The 22,491-nt window shown below is 41.8% G+C and overlaps 1 protein-coding gene across 1 annotated transcript in view; it reads right to left on the reverse strand.

Annotated features, from left to right (window-relative positions):
* Positions 1-22,491, reverse strand: part of LOC138246913 (serine protease 27-like) — a 362,534-nt gene that overhangs the window by 64,529 nt on the left and 275,514 nt on the right. The window contains exon 4 of the mRNA XM_069201660.1: positions 17,276-17,547. Coding sequence (XP_069057761.1) covers positions 17,276-17,547 — 272 coding nt within the window. The remainder of the gene's footprint in view (positions 1-17,275; positions 17,548-22,491) is intronic.

The raw sequence follows: 22,491 nt of genomic DNA on the forward strand, positions 1-22,491 counted from the left end.
GGCCTAGGTATTTAGTAAAAGTTGCATATTGACTCAGTCACTCTGAAGTTTCAAATCTGTCCTGCCTAGTGTGTAGTGCATAAATGTGGGAGTAATAGGAGTAGTCTTGTTCTATGCCATGTTGAGTGTGCCACATGTCTGTCAGCTTCCGGTGCTGTAACCACTCCCGGAAGCCTGCTGCTGGCCTTTGGGTCTGAGCTCCAGGCCAAGGGGGTGTGGCGTGGTTCAAGAGCATGTCCGTAACACAGTTGAATTCACCTCCCATGAGTACATCCCTGCCCGCCAAATTCTCTAGTGGTGTTAATAGCAAATGGAAAAACACCAGCTGGTTTTAATTGGGTGCATAAATGCTCCCTAATGTCACCTCCTTCACCAGTAGCCTGCTCTTCACCAGAACATATCACACTTCTGTGTCGACTAAGGATTGTGTGAGTTCAAATGGTCTCCCAGCCCTGAGCCATACCAGCTTCCCCCTCACAAAAACGGAATAAGATGTAGCATTTAATTGAGCACGCCACCTGTATCACAGGTACTCTACCTCTACCCCTGTTAGATCAGTCTCCTACAACATGGCAATGTGTACTCCCCTGCATCTAAGGTATCTATAGATATTGTGTTGCTTAGAAGCAGACTCTATCTCCTGAACCTTCCAAGTCATACAAAATAGCCCCAGGTTGCTAGTAACCATCTACTCAGTTTTGTCATTATTCCCAAAAGGCCACCTCCAACCCAGCAGCAAACCCATGCTTCCCAACTCAATGTGTGGTTATACCCATGAGATAAACAACAACAGATGTCCCAATGTTGAACTCCCCATCTCAAGGGCAGATCAGCAATGGCTGTCCACCCAAACATACAGTAACAAACAAACAGAGTCATAAGCAAGGTTCCACTAGACTCCTAGGCGGGGCAAAGTGGTGGGGTGCAGGCAAAATCAGTCCATCACCACTGTTTCTGTTCCAGCCTGCCAATGGCATGTTTAAGGGGAGCATATCCTACTCCCCAGGGAGAACGGAGGGAAGTCCATGGCCTATCTGTTTGAAGATTTCAGGTTAGGCTGATACATCACCTCTTATGTGCGGGGCCGTAGCATACAAGTTGGCCAACCCCCAACCACATTACAATTTTTGCATAGAGACCAAAGGGCAGTGTAGCGTGTTACCTCTAAAAAAGGCCAGTTAATCAAAAGAATACAGGGTAACCACTTGAAGGCCTTTTCCCTTCAAAACTGATCCATCTGATTCCAATTCTGTGGACTGTCTCTCCGATGGAGAGACGATCTCTGATTCCGACACTGACTGCACCACTATGTCTGCCTCTGCCTGAAGCGTGGCCACCCTCTCCTTTTCAGCTTGGGTTCTATTTGTTTCTTCAGGGTAACTCTGCTTCTGGCCCTGTGGAGTCTCTTCTTAGGTCTTCACCTATTTGCTCTTGCCACCTGTCAGGGGCCTGGTGGGGCCGCCCCTGCTCTGTATGCATTGAGCCACTCACATGCATCCTGAGGCTCTTCTCAAAAATGCATTGTGCCTTATAGAAAAATGTTCAACATGGCAGGGAATATCAAGGAATATTGAAGGTACTCTTCTCTAAGTGCCTTTTTCACCTCAAGGAAAAAGGCTTTCTTGGTTTGTACTGCTGCCGTACAATCCAGGCACAGCAAAACTGTCCCATTTTGAATGTTATCTGGACCTTCCTTTCACATCAGTTGCAGCACGACATTCCTTTCTCTGAAGTGGAGTAGTCTGGCCACCACTTGTCAAGGCGGCTGGCCCGGTGCTGGAGGATGAGCGGCCACATCCCCTGTGTGCATGTTCTAGGGCAAAGAAGGGTGTTAGGAGATTCGGGGCAACCTCAGGTCGCATCCAGTGTTTGAGGTAGGGCACCATGGCTCCACTTTCTGTACCCTCTGGGAGACACACAATACGAACATTGTTTCGCCGATGACGTCTTTCCACATCTTTGGCACAATGTTCCAGTGTTCGCATTCTATCATTCAGGGCAGCAACCTGACTAATCTAGTTGCACATGGTGCAGTTCTGTAATCCCCAACTCCACTTCTTTAACCCTGTCTGCTAGCTTATGGTGGTCCACTCTGAGATGTCCCATTCTTTACGAAACAGCACTAATGTCCTCTTGGAGTGGGAATTTTGCATATGCTATTGCTCTCAGTATTTTACATAATTGAAGTTACAGGGAGGTTTCATATTTACAGTACCTTCAGCCTCTCCAGTCGCCGTCACTGCTGGTTCACTTGCACCTGCCTGAGTGCTAAGCTGTCTGGCGCTGGGTTTCCCCATGTCCATCTGGAAGGTCTTTGAGAAAGGTAAGGGCAACAGAGAGGGAAGGGGGCAAACAGGCTGCACGACTGGGACAAGCTACAGTTTCCAACAACTCCCCGCCAAACTGAGCTGCAGTTTCCAACAACTCTCCTATAACCGAGCACCGATGTGTGCACAAGCCATTCTACTCAACCCACTGGCACCCCCGTTGTTCCGCTAAGTGCCACCGACTCCTCACTAGTGTTGTAGATCACGTGTGGATAGAGAACCCAAAGTCGGTACCCAAGCCACTCCTCTAGTCCCCTCCAGGGATTTTGATCCACTCACTTCCCCTCTCCTGCGACAGGTGCATCCACGAGGTAGATGGCAGTCCATCTCCCCACCACTGTTTCAATGCCCGCTATTCACCAGCAATACATGCCGACTATGGTGGTTCTCCTAGTCCACCCTTGGGGTTACAGGCCCTGCTCTCGGTGCAGTGTCACCCGCATCCTCACCAGTCCAGAGCGAGGATGATGTCAAGAAGAGGGCCGGCTTCAATGTCCACAGTGAGGCCTTTCCAGCTGTTTCTGGACACTTTTTCTCAACACTCAGTTTGCGGCTCTCTTTCCCCGCTTTCTCCAGTCCAGTGATAGTCTCCTGAGGTTGCAGCGGTTGTGGTAAAACCAGCGACCCACCAGCCTCCAATCTCCAGACAAAAAGGTTGTGTGTCTCATTTTGCTTCCAGCCAGACTCCCCAGCTCTCTAGTGATACTTGTGCAGGTCAATCTCTACTCCCTTAGAAATTCCAGCCACACAGGAAGGTGTGGTGGGTCCCTGCAGGAGGTCTTCCTACTCACCTGGCCCCCACAAGGAACCAAGCGATCCTAGATAAAGGAGGGCAGAGCCTAGGCTCCACAAGGCCTGCTGGGTTCCTCAGGGTACTTGCCTCCACTTACCCCAACCAGATCAGAGCCGGGCATCCGCCACAGTTTCAGGAGGAATTTGTACCGGTGAAGGAGCAGGTCTGCTCAGCAGACTGTTGCTGCAATATCTTCTTCTGCCCCCAGTGACTGCACTCAGCTGCACTCGTCTCGGCATGCATCTCCCATCAGTGCAGACTGTAGACCATGAGCCAGGGCCCTAAAAGGTGCTGAATGTCCAGGCTGGGGGCCAATCAAGGCAGTCTGGGTGAGGCCTGGCCTCTGTGGCAAGTCGGGATCACAGCAGGCCCTCTGTCTGTCCTTATCCCCAGTGCCAGGTCATGCCCAGGTATCAGTGCAGGCCAAATGGTCTCGGCCTCATGGGCTTGTTGCTTGTCACTTCCAGCCTGTTTTCTGACTCGGGGCTAAGCTGTCCGGGACAGTGCAAGGTGGGGCAGTGTACTTTCGGGGTCTGATGAGCCAGCGGTGTGCAGAGTAAACAGGATTATTGGTCAGCTGGAGGGGAGTGATGGAACTACGTCTGCTATCTTTAGCTCACTAGCCACGCCCCTTGCTTACCCAAGTTTCTAAAGGTGAGCCAATGGACAACCCTAGAGGAAGGACTGATCAACTTCTGTGGGGCTCAGCAATCATGTGGTGTGGAAATTAAGTCGCAGTCGCATCCAACCTGCTGCCTCACTTTCCAAAAATGTGTCTGGACACTTGCCTGCATACAGCCTTCCTCCACTTAAATAACGTGCATCCCCTCAAATGAGCCTTTGGGGTCAACTCTGAGCCTGAGGAAGAGCTTAGGACTTCTCAACATCTGCTCAGGCTTAATTTTCCGTAAAAGCATCTTCCCATTAAAAATGAGAAATAACGGCCTTTGACTTTGGAGACTCGTAAGCTGACTTCAGTGAAGGCCAGTGTTTAGCCAGTGGTTTCTGGACTGAGTCAAACAACTTGTCAATTTCTATGACAGTTTTGTACTGCTTTCAAAGTCCTTTGGAGGATCTAATAGCTTTGTCCTGTCGAATTTTACTTTGAGGACTTTGTACTGGACTTCAAACATAGAAGCTTTCTTACAAAGAGACTAATGCCCATGGACCAAACTGTTATGGCTTCTGTAAGACATCAGCAACTTCTATCAGCCGCCGCCTATCTGAGATTGAGCACAAATGTATACTCGTGGAACATCTGCCAAATTTCAGCAAACAATATTTCACCATAATTATATTTCCATTAGCCTGACTAGAAAATCATCAAAATGGAAACGTTTATTTTAATAGTTCGGCAACATTTGGCCTCCTTATCCATGTTGAAGCATTTTTCTTCAGGGAGATTGGAAGCATCACCACAGCTGAGAAAGGGCTGGTGATAAATGTTGCTGCCCTTGGAATATTGTTATAAAGAGCACGCATGCCGAGTAGTCAGCCTTTATTCACATCTCCACTTCTCCACCTCTCTCCTTCAGTTTCCACTCTCCACATCTGAACATTCTGAGGTAGACTCCACGACCACAGAAGAAGTGTACTAACATTCTAAAGACGAGGGGGGAGTGGAACATACCAACTCTGCTTACTTGTAAGGGCTGAGGGGAGTAAGGGAGCATAATTCTACTTTGATGGGACTGCTCACTGTTTGGTTTAAATTTCATTATTGCTGACCTCTAAATCAGTTTTCACGTTTTCCTTTTGTTGTCTTCTAAATCAAGGCTTTATTCGACTACGGTGCACAAAGGTACGGGGCTCAATTTCACTGTTGCTGAAGCAGAAATGCTAATTAGAAAATTATTAATGATGTTTACGTGTTTTGAATCATGAAAAAGTTATAGAGAAATTAATCGTAGAGAAAATAATGTGCACGTTTGAAAATGTGCCCTCAGGGCATGCCAGCCATTTACATGATATTGTATTAAAATAACTAAAACTGTGTGAAATAATGAAAATGTATAAGAATAATGTAGTAATGTGTCATATCAAAATGTATAACCTATGATTTGTATTAACTGTAGTGCTAACTTAACTGAATTTGAGGCCTGGTCTTCCTAGGCCTCGCACACAGAGAGCTGAAATATTAACTGCATTGCAAGAAGCTGGATGTATGACCCGTCCTTGATCCACCCAACTGTAAAAGTTGCTTAGCTAGAATTTTCTGCAATGTACTGGCGGACAGGAGATGATGTAGACAATTTGATACAATTATGTGTAGAGTAGGCTAAATGTACTTTCCCAGGACTTGAACAATGGAGGCACTGACTGAAGAGGAACATGCAACAATTTCGATACCTGAAGAGCCGGATGATGAGGACATTGTATAGTGGACAAATCCACGACTTGTGAAAGGACTGATATTAAAGTTTGTAGATTTGGTAAACAAATATTATAGGTTATAGTCATATCTGCTGACCGACTGACCTATTGGGAGTTAGGGGGATGGACTGGGAGACCCTAATAAAAAGTCATGACAAGGGGTTAAAACTTCAGATGCAAGAGGAGAATTGATGACGTCAGGAGATGCTGTTCGAGATTCTGTTGTTGGGGTGAAAGTCTTGAGAGCCTGACCCGTAGCTGATCAATTAATGACCCTGAAGACGAAGATTGACTTTGTTGCTGATCCATTCTGTGGATAGGTAGGTATGAAAATGTGACTGACTAACTTGTGCCTTTTTCTCTAGGTACCAACTGCTCTGTTTTTATAGATTTTCACTTAGAAAGATGTTTTTCCAAATTTATGTTTTCTAAATTGTTTTGCATGAAGCCCCACATGCTAATGCTAATCTTGGTTAGGTAGGCTTCTTAGGGGTGATGTTGAAGGTGACAAATGACTGACGAGCTAAATGCTGAACTCTGCTATTTGATGCTGTAAATCTTTTATTAGCTTATGTAGTAGTATCCAAGCATATGCTTCTTCAAGTTTGAGATTTGATTATGTTATTGATGTTCATTATTGAACTAATACTGAGATGATTGAATAAAGTTTGGCCTAAAAGATGATCTAGTATTGTAATCAATATGGACATAAAATTGTTTAACTTCCACCGTGTTGTGGTTATTCATGAAATAGATGGTATAGTTGTTGTTAATATTATATTGAAGATTGGTTATGTTGATTTCTGATTTTAGTAGTCACTACATGACTAGGATACTCTGTGCGATCCAAAAGGTTTATCAACCTATATACGTCCCCTTGTAAGTTAACTCACTAAGGACTGATGACGCAGGAAAAGAAAGGCTAATGACACCTGCATGCCGGTGGCCCTCTGAAAGGGATTCTGACAGTTGACTTAGCTTTCCTTTTTCCTGAGGATGAAAGACTAAGCTTGATAAAAAAAAAGTACCACTGAGTTGTCTAATAATTAACATGTTTATTTGCTCCAGAACACTAATGGGTGACTGTGTGATTTACAAACATGTTAGTGTTGTTAATGTTTATGGCCAAATAAATGAAATCTTTTTGCAATTATAATTTGCAAAAGATCAGACTTTAACACCTAATAATGAGTTACAATATACAAACAAACTTTGTAAGTCAGAAACTTCTTTCCATCATACAAAGTACACTTTGAATCACAAAGGACAGAGCTAGTGTTGTGAACAAAACACTGCTGATGGATGGAATGCCTGAATTAATCTCAGCTATTGGAAATTACTTGGGCTGCAATCCATCCCATTATTGTTCCCACTATGTCATTCCAAACAGAGCTGAACCATATGTAAAGCCTTGATCCTTCTCCCAGTCCATCCCAAACTGCTAAGCCTGATTTTTGGTTGGCTGTCTAGTTTGGCATAGTGGACAAAAAACAATGTACCTGAATGCAGCCTGAGTGCTTGCCAGTGGATGTAATTCAAAAATTCCTACTGTTGGATCTGACATTCTTGGTGTGGGTTTCCCCCAGCCTTTTGCATTCAATCCTCCTCTTTTTGCTGACTTCGTTTTACACGTCTTGGGATTCGGCACACTTTACCACTGCTAACCAGAGCTAACATGCATGTGCTCTCTTCTTAAAGCATGTAATAGTGGCTTACACTCACCTGGCAGATTTAATTTACTTGTACGTCCTCATTAAGAAGGTACTACATGTGCTCAGGGCCTGCAAAATAAATGCTACTAGTGGGCCTGCAGCACTGATGGTGCCACCCCCGTAAGTAGCCTTTTAAACACGTCTCAGGTCTGCCATTGCAGCCTGTGTGCAGTTTTAAACTGCCATTTCAATCTGACAAAATAAACCTTTTGCCAGGTCGAACCCTTTCTTTTTAATACATATTAGTCACCCCTAGGGTAGGCCCAACATGGCCTAGAGGGCAGGGTGCAGTGTATTGGAAAGAGTGGACATGTAGTTGTAACGTTTACATGTCCTGTTAGTGAAAAACTATTAAATTAATTTTTACTACTACAAGGCATGCCTCCTATTTATTAACATTGGGTTATCCTGTGGGAGAGCTAGGCCTTCCATAAGTGGTAACTTTCAATTGGGAGCAGATGGGAATGTCAGGTTCGTGTCTAAAGAATTGCGATTTAAAAGCCTCTTTAATGCTAAAGTTGGATTTCAAGTCAGAACTCTAAAAATGCAACTTTTAGAAAGTTGTCATTTTTTTGTCCGAACCATTTAGTGTCTGCAGCCTGTATCCTGGATCGTGTATTGGTTCCAGATAGTGAGACAAAGGAGAAATAGGTGTTGGCAGGAAGGCCCATCTCTGACTTGATGAGAGAGAGAGCTGTCACCTACCACACTTGCATATCATAATGCTCCTGCCTGAGCACACACACAAAGGATTTTAACACTGGTCTTTTGTGCCGCAGACAAGCTGGGGCTAGGTCAGGGAAGTAGGAAATCCTAGACCCCTCAAGGATGGAACCTCGAAAAAACGTCTCCTATTTCAAAGCTGGCACCAGGTATAAATATTGGAAACTGAGCCCCAACTCTTCAGTGCACCTTTGGACCTGGGAAGACTCTGAAGGACTGCTGTGCTGCAAAAAGGACTGCTACTCTGCTGCCCTGCTACTGAGTGAGGCCTGGACCCTGCATCTTGACCCCAGGACCACCAGAGTGACTCCAAAGGCTAGTCAGCTAGCCTCCTGATCAAAGCCTTAGGGTCAGAAAAGTCTCCAACTACCTTGAACCCAGCACTTGGAGTCTTGTCCTCTAAATGGTGCCAGCCCAGCCTGGACCTTTTGACATGAGACTGGAAGGTGCTTCACCCATCCAGCTGTGATCGCTTGGCAGAAGCAACACAGCACATTGCATTGCCCTGCAGCCTTGTATCGGAACTGCAATAGCAAGCATATCCTCAACACAGGACCTTGCATCATAAACTTGCAGCTCCTCTGAACTACTGCTAAGTGATGTATCCTCAATGTAGGACTTTGCATCACAGTCCCGCAGCTCTTCGGAACCGTCACTGTGCAATGCATCATCGATACAGGACCTCAATGCTGCCACTGTGCAATGCATCCTCGATGCTGGACCTCGCAGCCAAGGCTGCACGACGCATCCTGGAAGCGGGACCTCCCAACACTCTACAACCTGGATTTAAGGTACTTTGTTCGGTGCACCTAACCTTGCTCCTGTATTGAGCCTGCACCCCACCGGGGTCAGCCTGAACTTGTGACTTTGTCCCGGTCCAGCACGACCGGGTAACCACAGTTGTCTTTGTTCTTTCAAGCACTGTTTTCACCTAAACCTTCAAAATTGCATACCTCCAGTTCCACTTATTGGATTTTCGTCAATTTGGTCTCAAAGTGGGATTTTTCTGGTGTTGTGTTTTCACTTTATATCTGTTTAAAGTCCTGTATAAATATTTTACACATTGCCTCTATGTTAAGCCTGACTGCGTTGCGCCAAGCTATCAGAGGCTTGAGCATAGGTTAATTTGGGGTTTGCTTGTTTCCTCTTTTCAAGAATTATTGTTACTGCTTGAGTATGGTCTCACTCCTCCTCAACCAATAACCCATTTCCCTGCACCTACCCTCACCTTGTCTGTTGCTGGGAGTGAGCAGTGGACATTGCCATCATCTTGGTCTTTATGCAAATTAATAATGACTTGGGACTGATATTTCAGCCACAAACCATTGATCTGTTACTGAAACCTGAAACAAGAAGGTGGGGGTAAAACAGTGGAAAATGTTGGTAATGAACAGCATCCTCCTTATGAATAGTGGCTTGTCGATATTGGGGAAACAGGCAGTGGGTCCAAAGGTCCTTTGCATGCTTCCCACAATCCTATTCACTGAACACTAGCATTTACACTTTAAGTATTTGATTTTTATTGGACATTTTTTACATGAATGCGCAAAGTTACCTTAGAAGGTAGCTGTCCATAGCCATTATGAACAGTGCCATGAGCCCCTTTCGTGTAACACACCTTCCACCTAAGTCCCACCATAGGAGCAGGATGACTTGCCCTTGTTAGTGAGTGACAGGAAAGCAGACAGAGTTCCCATGTTTCTTCCTTTATGTCTTTATTGGTTTCTGGTTCAGTTTCTGGATCAATAATATTGTTGTAGTACTCTCAAATCTTGTAGGGAATTAGACTTCTCTATATGCTTTATCCAAGCATTATTATATTGGTTATTACACTGAGAAAAAATAATCTGCGTTCCTGATTAGGTGTCTTTTCATTATCATAGTGTCCCATAACCTAGTGTACCAGAGGTTTAGTTTTAGGGGAAGTTTGCTGCTTGTATAATCTCACAATCACCATTTTAGCTGCTACTACCAGCTGAAAAATTAGCGACCATTTTCTCTTTGTGAACCGTTCTTACCTTTCTGCATTATGCTCCAGAATGATCACTCCAATTTTAGACAGAATTCGAAAGCCCAATGTTTCTTTTGTTGCAACCAGCACCTTATTCCAATAAATAGAAATTACCAAGCAGGTTGCCATATATATATTTTACATTTGAAGACCTACCATAAGGAGTCCTCATCCCCAGTGAAAATCATATGCATTTGGTCTGTTGTTAAATACCAGTCTGTTTTTTATGTTTTGGAGGATTCCCCATGTAGGACCAAATTTGTTAAATGTGGTTATGTCTCGCCAGTGATTTTTTTCATTCTATTATAAGACATTTTGGGGGTTATTCTAACTTTGGAGGAGGTGTTAATCCGTCCCAAAAGTGACGGAAAGTGACGGATTTACCACCAGCCGTATTACGAGTCCATTATATCCTATGGAACTCGTAATACGGCTGGTGGTATATCCGTCACTTTACCGTCACTTTTGGGACGGATTAACACTCCTCCAAAGTTAGAATAACCCCCTTTGTTTTTTATTATATTCTCCCATGTCTTCATATAGTTTGATAGTTGAGATTAGAGGCCCTTTGTCAGTGTCTTGTACAGGTTAGGTAGAACTCTCTTCATCTGTCCATTGCTGGTACTAGGTTTTCAAAGCCAGTCATCTGTCTGGTGGCTGCCAGTTTGCTGTAGTTGATGGTAGCAAACTCATTCTTTCCCTGTCACACAATTTGTCTTTTTACAGTCTTCAAAGGATCAAATCTGATCTTTAGCATCTAAGTATGCTAAGCTTCTCCAATCCCTCTTGCCAGGCCTCGTAAACCATGCCCTCACTAGCAGGTGTAAAAATATTGGTTATTATAAATTGGAATGATCAGTGAAGGGACTGTTATGAGCCATTGGTTGATTGCTTTGAAGTCCCAAATGCCAAGGGCTGTGCTCATAACTGGACTAAGTAAAGCCTCTGAGGTCTATGTATTATCAACAACCAGATATTATCCAACTATTGCCTTATGCATTTGCACCTTGTAGTTTTTGGACCATTCCCATACTGTATACAACTGCGAGGCATGGTGGCAGTTTCTAGACTTCAATTTTCCCTTGCTGTTCAAAGATTTCCTGCTTTTCTGAATTTTTGGAATGTGACATGTTCTAATCTTACTGGAAGTCTTTGGAAAACATCCTCCACTACAGGAAATATTGGCTTTGAAAATGGCTGATGTGTCCCAAGGTACTTTAAAAATGGGGTGGCTGTTTCAAAGGGATTTGTATTATCAGTAGTTTGGGATTGGCATTGCATCCAGAAATTTCCTTGAATGTCTTTAGCAGTTTAATAGCAGAGGAATCAAACTTAGGGGATATTTCAGGGTAAACAATACATAGGCCATAAACAGTTTTTTTTGTGTTCTACCACCCAAAGGCCAGCCATTTTATGTCTTTAGACTGCTGAATTGTGGTAGCCTGGGTGTAGACTGCCACTATGTAGTGCAGGGCTGAAAATAAGGCACGTCTTGTTGCTACATATCTTATTGTTCCTGAATATATCATGTTTACCACGATTCTTGCCATAGGATTTTGTGTATGATACTTTTAAAGTCCCACCATCTCCTAGCCCCATCATCACTATCACTTTCTTCAAGATCTTAAGTTTACTCTTCTAAATGTTTTCTCAGTATCCAGTGGCAACAAGAAAATATTTTACTGGATTTCTCAAAGAGGTGTGTTGCTCTCCTTATATTGTTAAATATCTGTCTGCCTTGGATGAAACCAGACAGGTCATAATGGATACTGTATGGAATGGCTAAGGACAGATGAGATGTGAGGAATTTCTTGTACAGTTTATTAATATTTATTTTTTAATGCAGCTGCTGTCCATTTAAAAACAGCGTGAAGTGCATGCAAATGGATGGATGGCGGCCTGCTGTACCCCACAGGCCTCCTTCATGCATTCACAGCTATATGCAGGATATCACTGGTTCTTACCTCATAATTGTTACTGAGGCAGGAATTTTTGTGACTTCCAGTACACCACATAATGATGGTGTTTTTGCAACCCAGCTGGTGTTGCAAAACAATGAGTCGTCTGTGATCTCACCATAGCACTTTAGACACTCACATCTTACTTTTTTTTTTTTTTTTTTTTGAGACATGATTCAGACATCAGTAAAGAAAGAAGGGCTAAAGTGGGATCAGTAGTAGATCTCCAGAAGTATATTAGGTTCCATACAATCCTTGTGATCCGAGCCACATCAAGCTTTCGTATATATTCTTGAGCATTTGGCTAAGTATTCAGCAGCTCTTTCTGATATTTAATTTCTCCTTGTGAGATGTATAACGTTTATTCACCATTTAGCATTTAAGAGCCTTTGATTTTCTTTTTCTTTTCATGCCCTTTGAAATAGCAACTCATCACTGCTTCATCTTGGTATACTGCATCAGTTTCGTCTTCTAAAAGATCAATGTTGCATTGCCTGGATAGCTTCTTTTCCTCCACTTTCCAGGTGTGCCTTCATTAATAGCAACACTCTACATTTACAGCACATTAAATTTGAAACTTGAACGCTATTTAAACAAACATTGACAATATGTTTGACTGTTGTATGGTGAATGTGCATAAACTTCCATGCACACATCCAAATAAATGGCGCCTGCAAAATATGCAGACAGAGCAATGCACGCACAGGCAGACACACCTATAACCAATCACACAGGCCCTCAGACAAACATACACCCATATATACAAATCTACTCCAATCTTCCTTAACTTAATGAAGATTAGTCCACTAACTGGGTAGTGTGATCTCATCTGAGATGTCTAGCTATTTATCAACGCTGAGTGCATGCACTGTGTTTACCTCTCCTTGAGGTCAGGTTATATGGACTTTGCATTTAGATTTTATCGTATGCTCACTACAGGACCCAATAGCACTAGTCCCTCATACCTCTTCACTTTTGGATGGTGGGACATCCTACAGGAGCCCACTATAGGACATACCTGGGACGTCAGTTTGTTTCTTTATCTTGTCCCTCTTATCACCTTCTAATGATGTGATATCCCTTTGAATGCCCTTTAGCCCCTGACATTTCCTCGGGACATGTATGTATGAATTGTTGTCCATCTTGTACTGATGTTTGACCTGCAAATTGTAGTCGGTTTCAAAATTCTGTTGGAATGGATACTTATATTCTCTTTTCACATTGGGTATTCGCTGATTTATTTTGTGACAATTACTTTTTTGCTTGATTCACAACTATTTTCGCTTGGGCTGGTTTCTCATGGCTTTATCATTGGTTTTCAGGTTCTCTTCTTCCTATTTAGTCTCTATGCCACATGACAATATGGTATTCAATCTTTAAATGTATTTGATTATACCTAATCTGAATAATACATTTTATTGTACCAGAATAATTCTTCAAATGTTTTTATCTACATTGTCAGCCTTGAGAAAACCCCAGGCCTGAGCACCATGAGCAGGTGAAACATGTGTTGTCTGTCCTTTGGAAATTGCTCCTTTTTGAAGATAACCTTGGAATAAAGAACTTTCTTTCGTCATCCTAGATTCTTTTTGAACATTGTAAATTGAACATTATAGACTATTAAGTTGCCCAGCTCTGTCCTTAATCAGTTTCAATAAATGGGAAACAAACTCAAAAAGAAATCTGAGACCAAATTAGAAAAATAATTCAGATTTTTATATAAATTTAGACACCAATATCATCGATACTGGGTAAGTACTTTAGACGTTATTGATTTTTACAGGAAAATGGTAAATATAGCAGAGCTGTCAAATTTGAGGCATGAGCTTGAACACTGTAATGTTATCCTATGGGAGAAATATACACTGCATAGGTTTACTTGCAAACCATTCTTGTGGGTGCCGCTTGGGACTTGATGTGCTTAGGAGTTGCGGTCCAAGAAATCACCAGCAGTTCAGGTTTACAGAGGTGTTGGTCACATTGGTAAACTCGAGCACTACACGTCAAAGTCAATGGCAGGGTACCTGAAAAAGAAAGGCTGCAATAGGGGAATTGGGGACAAGTCTGTCAGAACCCAAAGGGGGGCTCAGCTCTTCAGTGTCTCTGGAGCACAGGGACACAGTTGTACCTGTGCAGGGGGTGCTCATGTGTAGAGCTGTTTTGTCCAGCTGGTCACTGTAGTTAGAGGCTCTCACTTGACTTTGGTTACCTGGCGTGGAAGATAAAACAGGGCAGCAGGGCCACTCTTATCAAAGGCATCATGGATCCTGATGTTCCTCAATGGCAGGTCGGTGTCGGACTCTGTGGTGTCTCCACTGGACATGCAACAAGCATTTGTAGTTGCAAGGGCTACTGTGCCCAGTGTATTGGTGCTGATAGACACCTGGGGTCAGCGTCAAGACACTAGGTGAAAGCGATGGGCTGACCTCCTGGACTCACAACAACCTCTTTCTGGTGAGTTGCTCACTCAATGGGCCAGATGGCCAACAAGACGAAGTACCAGGTCGGTGCTGTGGTGTCTGAAAATGCAGTGGGATGTAAACACCACACCAAGGCAGATGCTGATTGGTTGTTGAAGGTAGGAACAGTCCTCCAAGTGTTCTGGGGAGACTGTTCAGCTTCTGGACAAGTCGGTCTTTGTGATTGTCATGGTGCAAACAGCCAGGCAGGGTTTGGTGCCAATTTCAGTGCAGGACATCTGTTTCCATGACTTTCATGACTTCATCTCTTCTTTCTCCTTCCTTGGTTGTGAGTAGACAAATCTGAAGTCCTGGTGTCCCATGCAACACCTGTGGATATTAACGCATCCCCAGATTTACAAGATCATGTAAACCTAGGAATGCGCCAAAAGCTCATGCCTCCCAGGGAAGGCGCAGCAAGGAGAAACATCTTTATTTATTCTTGTTTTTTCCTCTTTTTATGTGTGCTGCATTATGCACTACACATAGAAGTAAAAAACTCCCAAGATTGGTTTTGTACAAGAAGGTGTCCATTCCTGCATGAAAACAACTCTGCATGCAACACACGGCACCCTTGCACCGTTGTGCAAGGGCACCTGCATTGGTGTTAGGCTGCCAAAAAGGTGCCAGTGGAGTGAAAAAGGACAAGGTGACTTGCTGCACTGCCCTACGTCAAAAGCCCATAAATATGGGTCTAAGAGGCTGGTAAGTTTTCACGGGGCAGCCCTAAGTTGTTCTCTGGGTGCATGTTGATACCAAACACCAGTATTTTCAGTGAAGCCATTGTGTAGCTGGATAACTCGTAATGACCAGTGTCCAGTAAATGCCATCAAAATGGCTTCCTGAACACTTGCAATATCTAGTATTGGAACTAGGCATCTGCTCATGCAGAGCTGTCCTCATATGTAGTATAATGAACCCTGCCTTAGGGCTCTAAGGTCTGCTGTAGGGTTCACTTACATATAGTACATGCAGTTGGTATGGGCATTGCACTAGGGGTGTGTGCAATGTTGTGTTTTAAAATTGGTTTGCACCATTTCATGCATTCTGCAGTGGCTGTCTGCATGTTTATGAGTGTGGGTCCCTTAGGGTAGCATAATAGATGCTGCAGCCCTTATTGATCCTCTTCAGTACCCATGCCCAATGTACCAGAGGTACCATTTACTACAGACTTACATGGGTGCTAAAGCCCTTGCCAATTGGGTACAATTAGACATTTACATTGTTTTAAGGGAAAGAGTACTGTCACTGGGGCGTGGTTAGCAGGGACCCACTAACTTTCAGTCACAAAGCATCAGTACTGGGGCAAAAGAAGCAGCGGTGACCATGTCAAAAAGGCCACTGTCCTGCAAATGTGTGTTACACTTATAACGTTAAATTCTCAACATTATTCTATTATGCCACTTTGCATAATTAGCTGTCATTCTGTAGAGAATCCAATCTTGTTTTAATGGGAAGCAGGAGCTAGCTGTCTGGCTTGTAGACTCGTGCCCTACTTAGTTTGCTTTGTTTTAGCGCATTTATTTAATTATATCTTTCAAGATGGCTGCCTTGTTTCTAGTTAGGCCAATGTTTTAATTTCATGTTATCAGTGGCACTGCACTAAGGCGTCACTATCAACAGACAAAGATAAACAAACTGTAGGTATTCCCATTACGTACTTTCCCTCTTCATGCCTTCGAGGGAATTATTTACAAAAATTGCCGTCCCAAGCATGTCTTCTTATCTATTCTTTGGGTACAGAACTACGTCAATGGTCTGAGCAGATCTGTATAAATGCAGCTCAGATAGACAGATAGTCAGAGGGAATCCGGCCAGATGCCATCGCTGCTATCGATGTTGCACGTTGCCTTGACGCTGAAGGAGTCTTCCTGGTCACACGGGGTCTAAGCTAGAGACCTCATTCCAGGGTAACGAGCGTTGGGGGGCTCTTCTCATGGACACCGCATTGGCAGATTAGGTTTAACATATCTAGCTCTCTTTAGGTTAGAGATTAGGTTCACGTTTTTAGGGTATTAGGACATATATCACATCTCATGTCATTTCATGTTATTGCAAGATGGTGGGGTCTTTGTTCTAATGACCCTTGTCTTTACAATTCTGTTTCTTGCATTGTTCATTATCCTTATCCTTACCATTGCAGCCCATGCAACGTATCGTAGATTGTAATATTGTTAACAAAAACCTGTTAAGTTTTTACTGCATCTCCTTCATTGCCTGTGTGTTTGATTGAGATATGTTGGATATGTGAGAAAGGGGTAATTTCGGTTTAACCACAACACTCCCTGAGATGTCACACTCTTGAGTCCATGAGTAAAGGCTGCCACAAATCATCTTTTACTATTTGGGTTTTTGGTGAGGTGCTGCTTGTTAGCCGGGAGGGTTGGGACAAAAGTTGCGACTTGTTGTAGGACAGGGATAGTCACGTACAAACATAAGTACTGTCATCCTTAAACCAGCAGTCTTGCCTAGAGCAAGAGTCAAACTACGACAATTTGCTGTGATAGTTTACAGCGAATGGTACCACTCATGCTAAACATTTACGGTGATTGCATAAGAACAACAAAAATGAGCAGCTGTTCTTCTCTGTATTTTTATGCAAATGAGTCCCTGCATTAAACATTTATGGGAGGACGCATTTTGCGCTAAAACCTAGCATAAAATCACACATTTGTAATGTTCATATTCACATATAATTTTGCAAAAAATTTGCATACTCACTCAAATGCAAATTACTCAAATTTTGCACTCCTACATTTGATATGGTTTGAGAGTAGTAAATGCAACAGAACATAGTAGTAATGCACGGAACAAGAACACTTATCACAATATTAACCCAGAAATATGTGGGAGAATCTAGTGAACTGTAGCAGTTACAGGAGCAACTGTTATCTTGAAATTTGTTCAAGCTTCACTTACGTCCAGATTGAATGTCCCCCCAGCCAGTGACCCAGCAGCCCATTCCATTAGGGAAATTGACCTGTGGACTTGGCAGGCAGACAGGAATGATGAAGGGTGTGAAGGTCACTAAGCTATTGAGTTCCACAAGTGCAATGTCCCCACTCGTTGCTTCACCGGAGTAGTTGGAATTGATGACCACTTTCTTGATGGTTGAGGAATACACATTGGGATTATAGCTGTTGAGTTCATATTCACCAAGGAACACACGATAGTTTGAATAGCTATAACGACTGGAAAACAAATCAAAACAAAGATATCTATTACATTTTTGGGGAGACAGAATAAAGTCTCTAATCTTAGCGTGAAGAAGCAGCTTGTTTATTTATTTATGGTGGGGGTTTATAGGTATCTGACACAGCAGTCGGATCTCTTTTGCTTATTTTTATTTTATTGAGCATATTAAATAGCACAGATCAACCATTTGGGCGACAGAACATTTCACAAGTGAAAAGAAGACAGAATAACGCTAACAATATTAACAAGTAATGGGGTGACTGCACTAGGAGCAGAGTGGCCCAGTTTTTATCTTTCGTACAAGGTCTGACTGGGTGGGCCTTCAGAATTTTCCTGAATTATAGTAGCTTTTCATTAAGTTTCATGTCCTCAGACGCGTTGTCAAGAATCTTGGAACCTGACATGAGTTATATTGTTTGATAGTGTTTGTTTGTTTTTACGTTGGGATTGCAAGGATCCTCAGTGGCTTGCTTCTGGTTCTACAATACCAACCCAGGATCATGAATCTGGCTTTCAAGTAGGAGAATATACTTTGGTGTTGGTTGTGAGGGTGATGAACATCAGTTTATGGTGAAAATCACATATCTAAGGTTAGTGAGTGAAGTTCTTTCATTATAGGGGAGATATGGTCAGAATCCTTAGTGCCTTTCACAAGAGGTGCAGCTGTGTGTAGGATGGCTCTGAGTGGAGCTAGCACTGTTTTAAGAAGACCTGTACATTTTTTTTATTGATATCATCAACGTGTGAGAAGACCAGGGCAATATCAGTAGTCCTGAAATCTTCTGGTGGAATGGAACCTTTCCAATTTCAAGTATGATTAGGAAGATGAGTGTTGTAGTATGATACAGGTTGACCTGATATGATATGAAGGTTTTCTACTAGAAAGTTTAAATATTTGTCAGTGACTAAAACAGTCCGAGACTTACTTTTCAGGAGTAAAATAATTTTCAGGATGGGAAAAGGCACGAAACATATGCACGTAGAGAAAACTACCTACATCCTCCTAAGCACTACTTCAGGTACTTCAAGGAGTCTCCACTTTTAGTCAATATTATTATCTATTTATTCCATCCGTCTTAATAACCAAAAAGTTAAAAGGTTTTCATGACTCAATCATTTTATTAGTTTCATTTCCATGGTGTGACCAACTTCTAGATGTGTAACCACTTTGTTCCTTAATTTCCATCATTAACAGATGGCTTCACAATCCTGTGCTACCCGATCCCTAATGCATTTCAAGCCTAGGAAGCCGTTCATCAGGAGGAAAGTGTACCCAACAAATATGCTTCAAGTTATCTCCTCAAACTCCTTTGCCCAAATATGGTATTTGGACACAGGAATTTAAGGAGATAACTTGAAGCCTACTTGCTGGGTATACTACCTGACGAAAGGCCTCCTAGGCCTGAACTACATTAGTATAGTAATTCTGTAAGCCTCTGGAAGTTAGTGACCTAACTTAGGCGTGTCCCTTCCCATTTCAGTCAAAGTCAAGGATAGATCATAAATATACAGGAAAAATAATAAAAAAGCCAACAGGAAACATTGTTTGAGACTGCTATTCGTCTGAATTTTTGGTGATAACCCATATTCACCCCCAACTAATAGATGACACCAGGTGAATGAGTAAAATGCTATTATAAGGTTAAGCAGATGGTCAGGAATTTTTACATTTCTAAACGTTTGTCACGTGGTGGGTCTCTATACATGGTCAAAGGCTGTGTGGCACCAAATATTTCTCCAAAATCAATTGAAGCGCTTTAAAATTGTCCAAGTTTGATCTGTTTGGTTGAAAACCATCCGGTTCCAGGATATGATACTATTAGCATCTCCCCAATATTTGAAATGATCTAGAAGGCTCTAAGCAAGACTTTTCCCTATCAAATCAAGGACTGTTATTTGCCTATAATTATTGGGAAAGGAAGTAAAATCCTATATAAGTAATGGAAAAAACAACCTGCGCCTCCACAAAGATGGAGTTGATCAAAACGAATATTAAAATTAAAATGAGCTGACAATTAACTGGTCAAGAGTTTATCTTCCAATTTTATAATGCTGATCGGAATTTGATTGGACACCTGACTCCAGAGGCTCCTGCAGGATGTATAATCTCCTTTATCTGAGCTTGTGAAGGGCCTTCTAAATCTCCTCCCTCAGAGGGAAGAGCTATCATCTGAGAAAATTAACTTCAATTGGAGGTTTAGCGAAGTAGAGATTCAAAATGTCTGAAGATCATTTAATACTTGAAATTGTTTTAATTTTAGGCATAATACTACTCCCAGCCAATGGATTAATCACATGCTAGAATCCCATGGAGTCTCTATGGGCTGCAGTTTCCCAGAGATCTATCAAAAGCTTGTCAGCCTACTGCTTTTTTATTGTAACTTCCTATCTTGTACGCCTTCTTTTTAGTAAGTTTATCATTTTCCTCCTCTCTCCTGAGAAAAATACAAATTGCTGTCTTACAACTTGTTAATCAATTTATTAATGCTAAACTCCCTATGGGAGACTGCTAAAAAGGTATTATTTGCCAACAAATCTAATAGCTATTCATGCTACTCTGTTATATCTGGAAACAATATTAGGCCTGGGCCGAATATTAATTACACTCGCACAATTGCACATTTTCCAAATTTCTGTCTACATTTCAAGAAATTTCCACTATGGGATTTTGCATAACTGTTTTTGTTTTTCTAACAGATATTTTCTCTTTGAACTAGTGTCCTGCTGACTGTCTGTTTTTTACACCAGGTGCACACTCCTTTGGGCAGTTTTGAATATTTCATATTGCAATACAGATCGTGCAGTGATCTTACTATTTTTTAACATTTCATGGATTCAGTTTTTACAATGCATTAAATCATTGGGTACTAATTATTATGGAAGATATTCATTTAAAAAAAAAAAAAATACTGAACATTGAGAACATGTGACTATTGTATTATCTAGCCTCCATCAACATTTAACTTGTAGGACAGAAAAATTAATTTGAGAAAGGGGACTTTGGATGCAGACTGAAGGCATCTGGTCTGTCTATGAACATAGTACTTCTTTAGCCTTGTCAGGTCATTGTGAAAGGAGCTAATAATTTTCATGGTTTTGCATTTTTTGTCATTACTTCATAAAAGATTTTGCAGATTTAACCAGTGACATTATGAGTGTTCTAAAGAAACAAAACATAAAAGGAGGATTTTTTAAAAATGTTCAAGCAAAAGGGGGGGGTAATATTCTCTAAAATATATTTACTCATGTTCCAGTCATGTGCTATCCTAACACTGCTAAAAAGTTAATTATAGAGACCAATGCTTTTGAAAGAGCGGGGGCAACATGTTGTGACTGAAAGAAAGTGATGGTCTGCCCCATGTTCTACCCGAAAGTGCATGGAATTATTTAGCCCTACCAAGAGAGTTAGTAGCAATAAATATAGCTTTTAATAAAATGAGACATTCACTGATGGGCATTAGGGAGTCCTTTGAAATTTGGAGTGACCAGAGAAAATGTATGAAATTTACATTGTGAAGACAGTAGTCAAGATAGATGGGCTTTTTCTTTGCACAGTACAATTTTGCTCAAACCTATATTCTTCACGCAAAAAATCTTTTGACTGATGCCTTATCACATAGTTCTCCCAGACATCATGTACATAGATCAATCTGTAATTTCTTATCATAATGTGATTTAAAAATTGTATTTCATTTTGGGAAAGTGCCAAAGAAGCTCAATAACAATAGTGTCCTAAGGAATTAGAGGATTTTCTTTATGTATGTCATTTCATGCTCCACCTCTGCTAACAATAAATCATTACATTCTACCTTTTTCAATATTTGCAGCCTGTACTGTTGGCTAACATTATGTACACTGACATGATCATAGATCATGCACCTTCAGAATGGGTTTCGAGTCCTAATGGTTATAGCTGATACTTTTTCATATATGGCTCATCTCTCTCCTCTGGCTAAGCTGCCTCCAGCTGAAGAAATGTCCTAATTTTTCTTGATGGACAATTTTCATCTTCATGCTTTATCATATGACATAGTATCTGAACAGATTATTCACTTCTTTCAAAGTTTCTTTATAAGGGTATTTTATGCAATTCTCTGACAGAGATCATTCCATTGCAATCACCTCTTGGAATCCATAATTTATCAGGAAAAGTGCATTTTTGTAACTTCATTAATACAATCTGGTATGATATTGCTCTGTTACCTACTTCTGGGCATGAGGGTTTAACTCTAGACTGCACTCTCCCACATTTTCTTATAAATTATTGTCTAACCCCTTCATCAGTCTTTCCTGTCCAGTACCCCTGCCCTCCACCCACTATCCCTAGATGCAAATTCTGGAACCAAACCCCAACCTTCATCACATTGTAGTTGAGACATTTGATAAGTTGTTAATTGGATGCGACTATCTGTCAGGAAATTGTAATACCTATTCTGATCTTAATCGTTAAAATATTTCTGTTCAAATTGTCTAGGTCATCGCTGACAGTTTTAGTCATCTCTTTAACAATCCCAAACTTCTCTTTTGAAGACTTATTTACATTAATGTACAGTTCCTCTGTTGATGTCCATGTTTCACCAACGTTGTTGGGTAGGCTGATGACATGCATTCTTCCACTAATATTCCCATCTGAAGCAAAGATCATTATTAGTCAATATTACATTTGTTATAATGAATATAGCCAGTGTTGCTTTAGTAAATTAATTTTGTTGTCTCTGTCTATGTGGGATATAAGCTAAAGGTAACACTGAATAAATCTGCTGATGTTATACACTCTGCACTTCAAGTGATTTTGTAATTGTCAGCGAGTTTCCGTTTGAAATATGAAGCTGTCCCTTAGAGAAATATGGTTGAGTAAAGGCTAAATGTTTCTTGTGTGACTCTGAACTGCTATTTTTTAAATCACATCCTTCTTCTCTGTTGACCCAGAAAACAAATGG

The sequence above is a fragment of the Pleurodeles waltl genome, chromosome 7, assembly GCF_031143425.1.
Source record: "Pleurodeles waltl isolate 20211129_DDA chromosome 7, aPleWal1.hap1.20221129, whole genome shotgun sequence".
Taxonomy (NCBI): Eukaryota; Metazoa; Chordata; class Amphibia; order Caudata; family Salamandridae; genus Pleurodeles; species Pleurodeles waltl.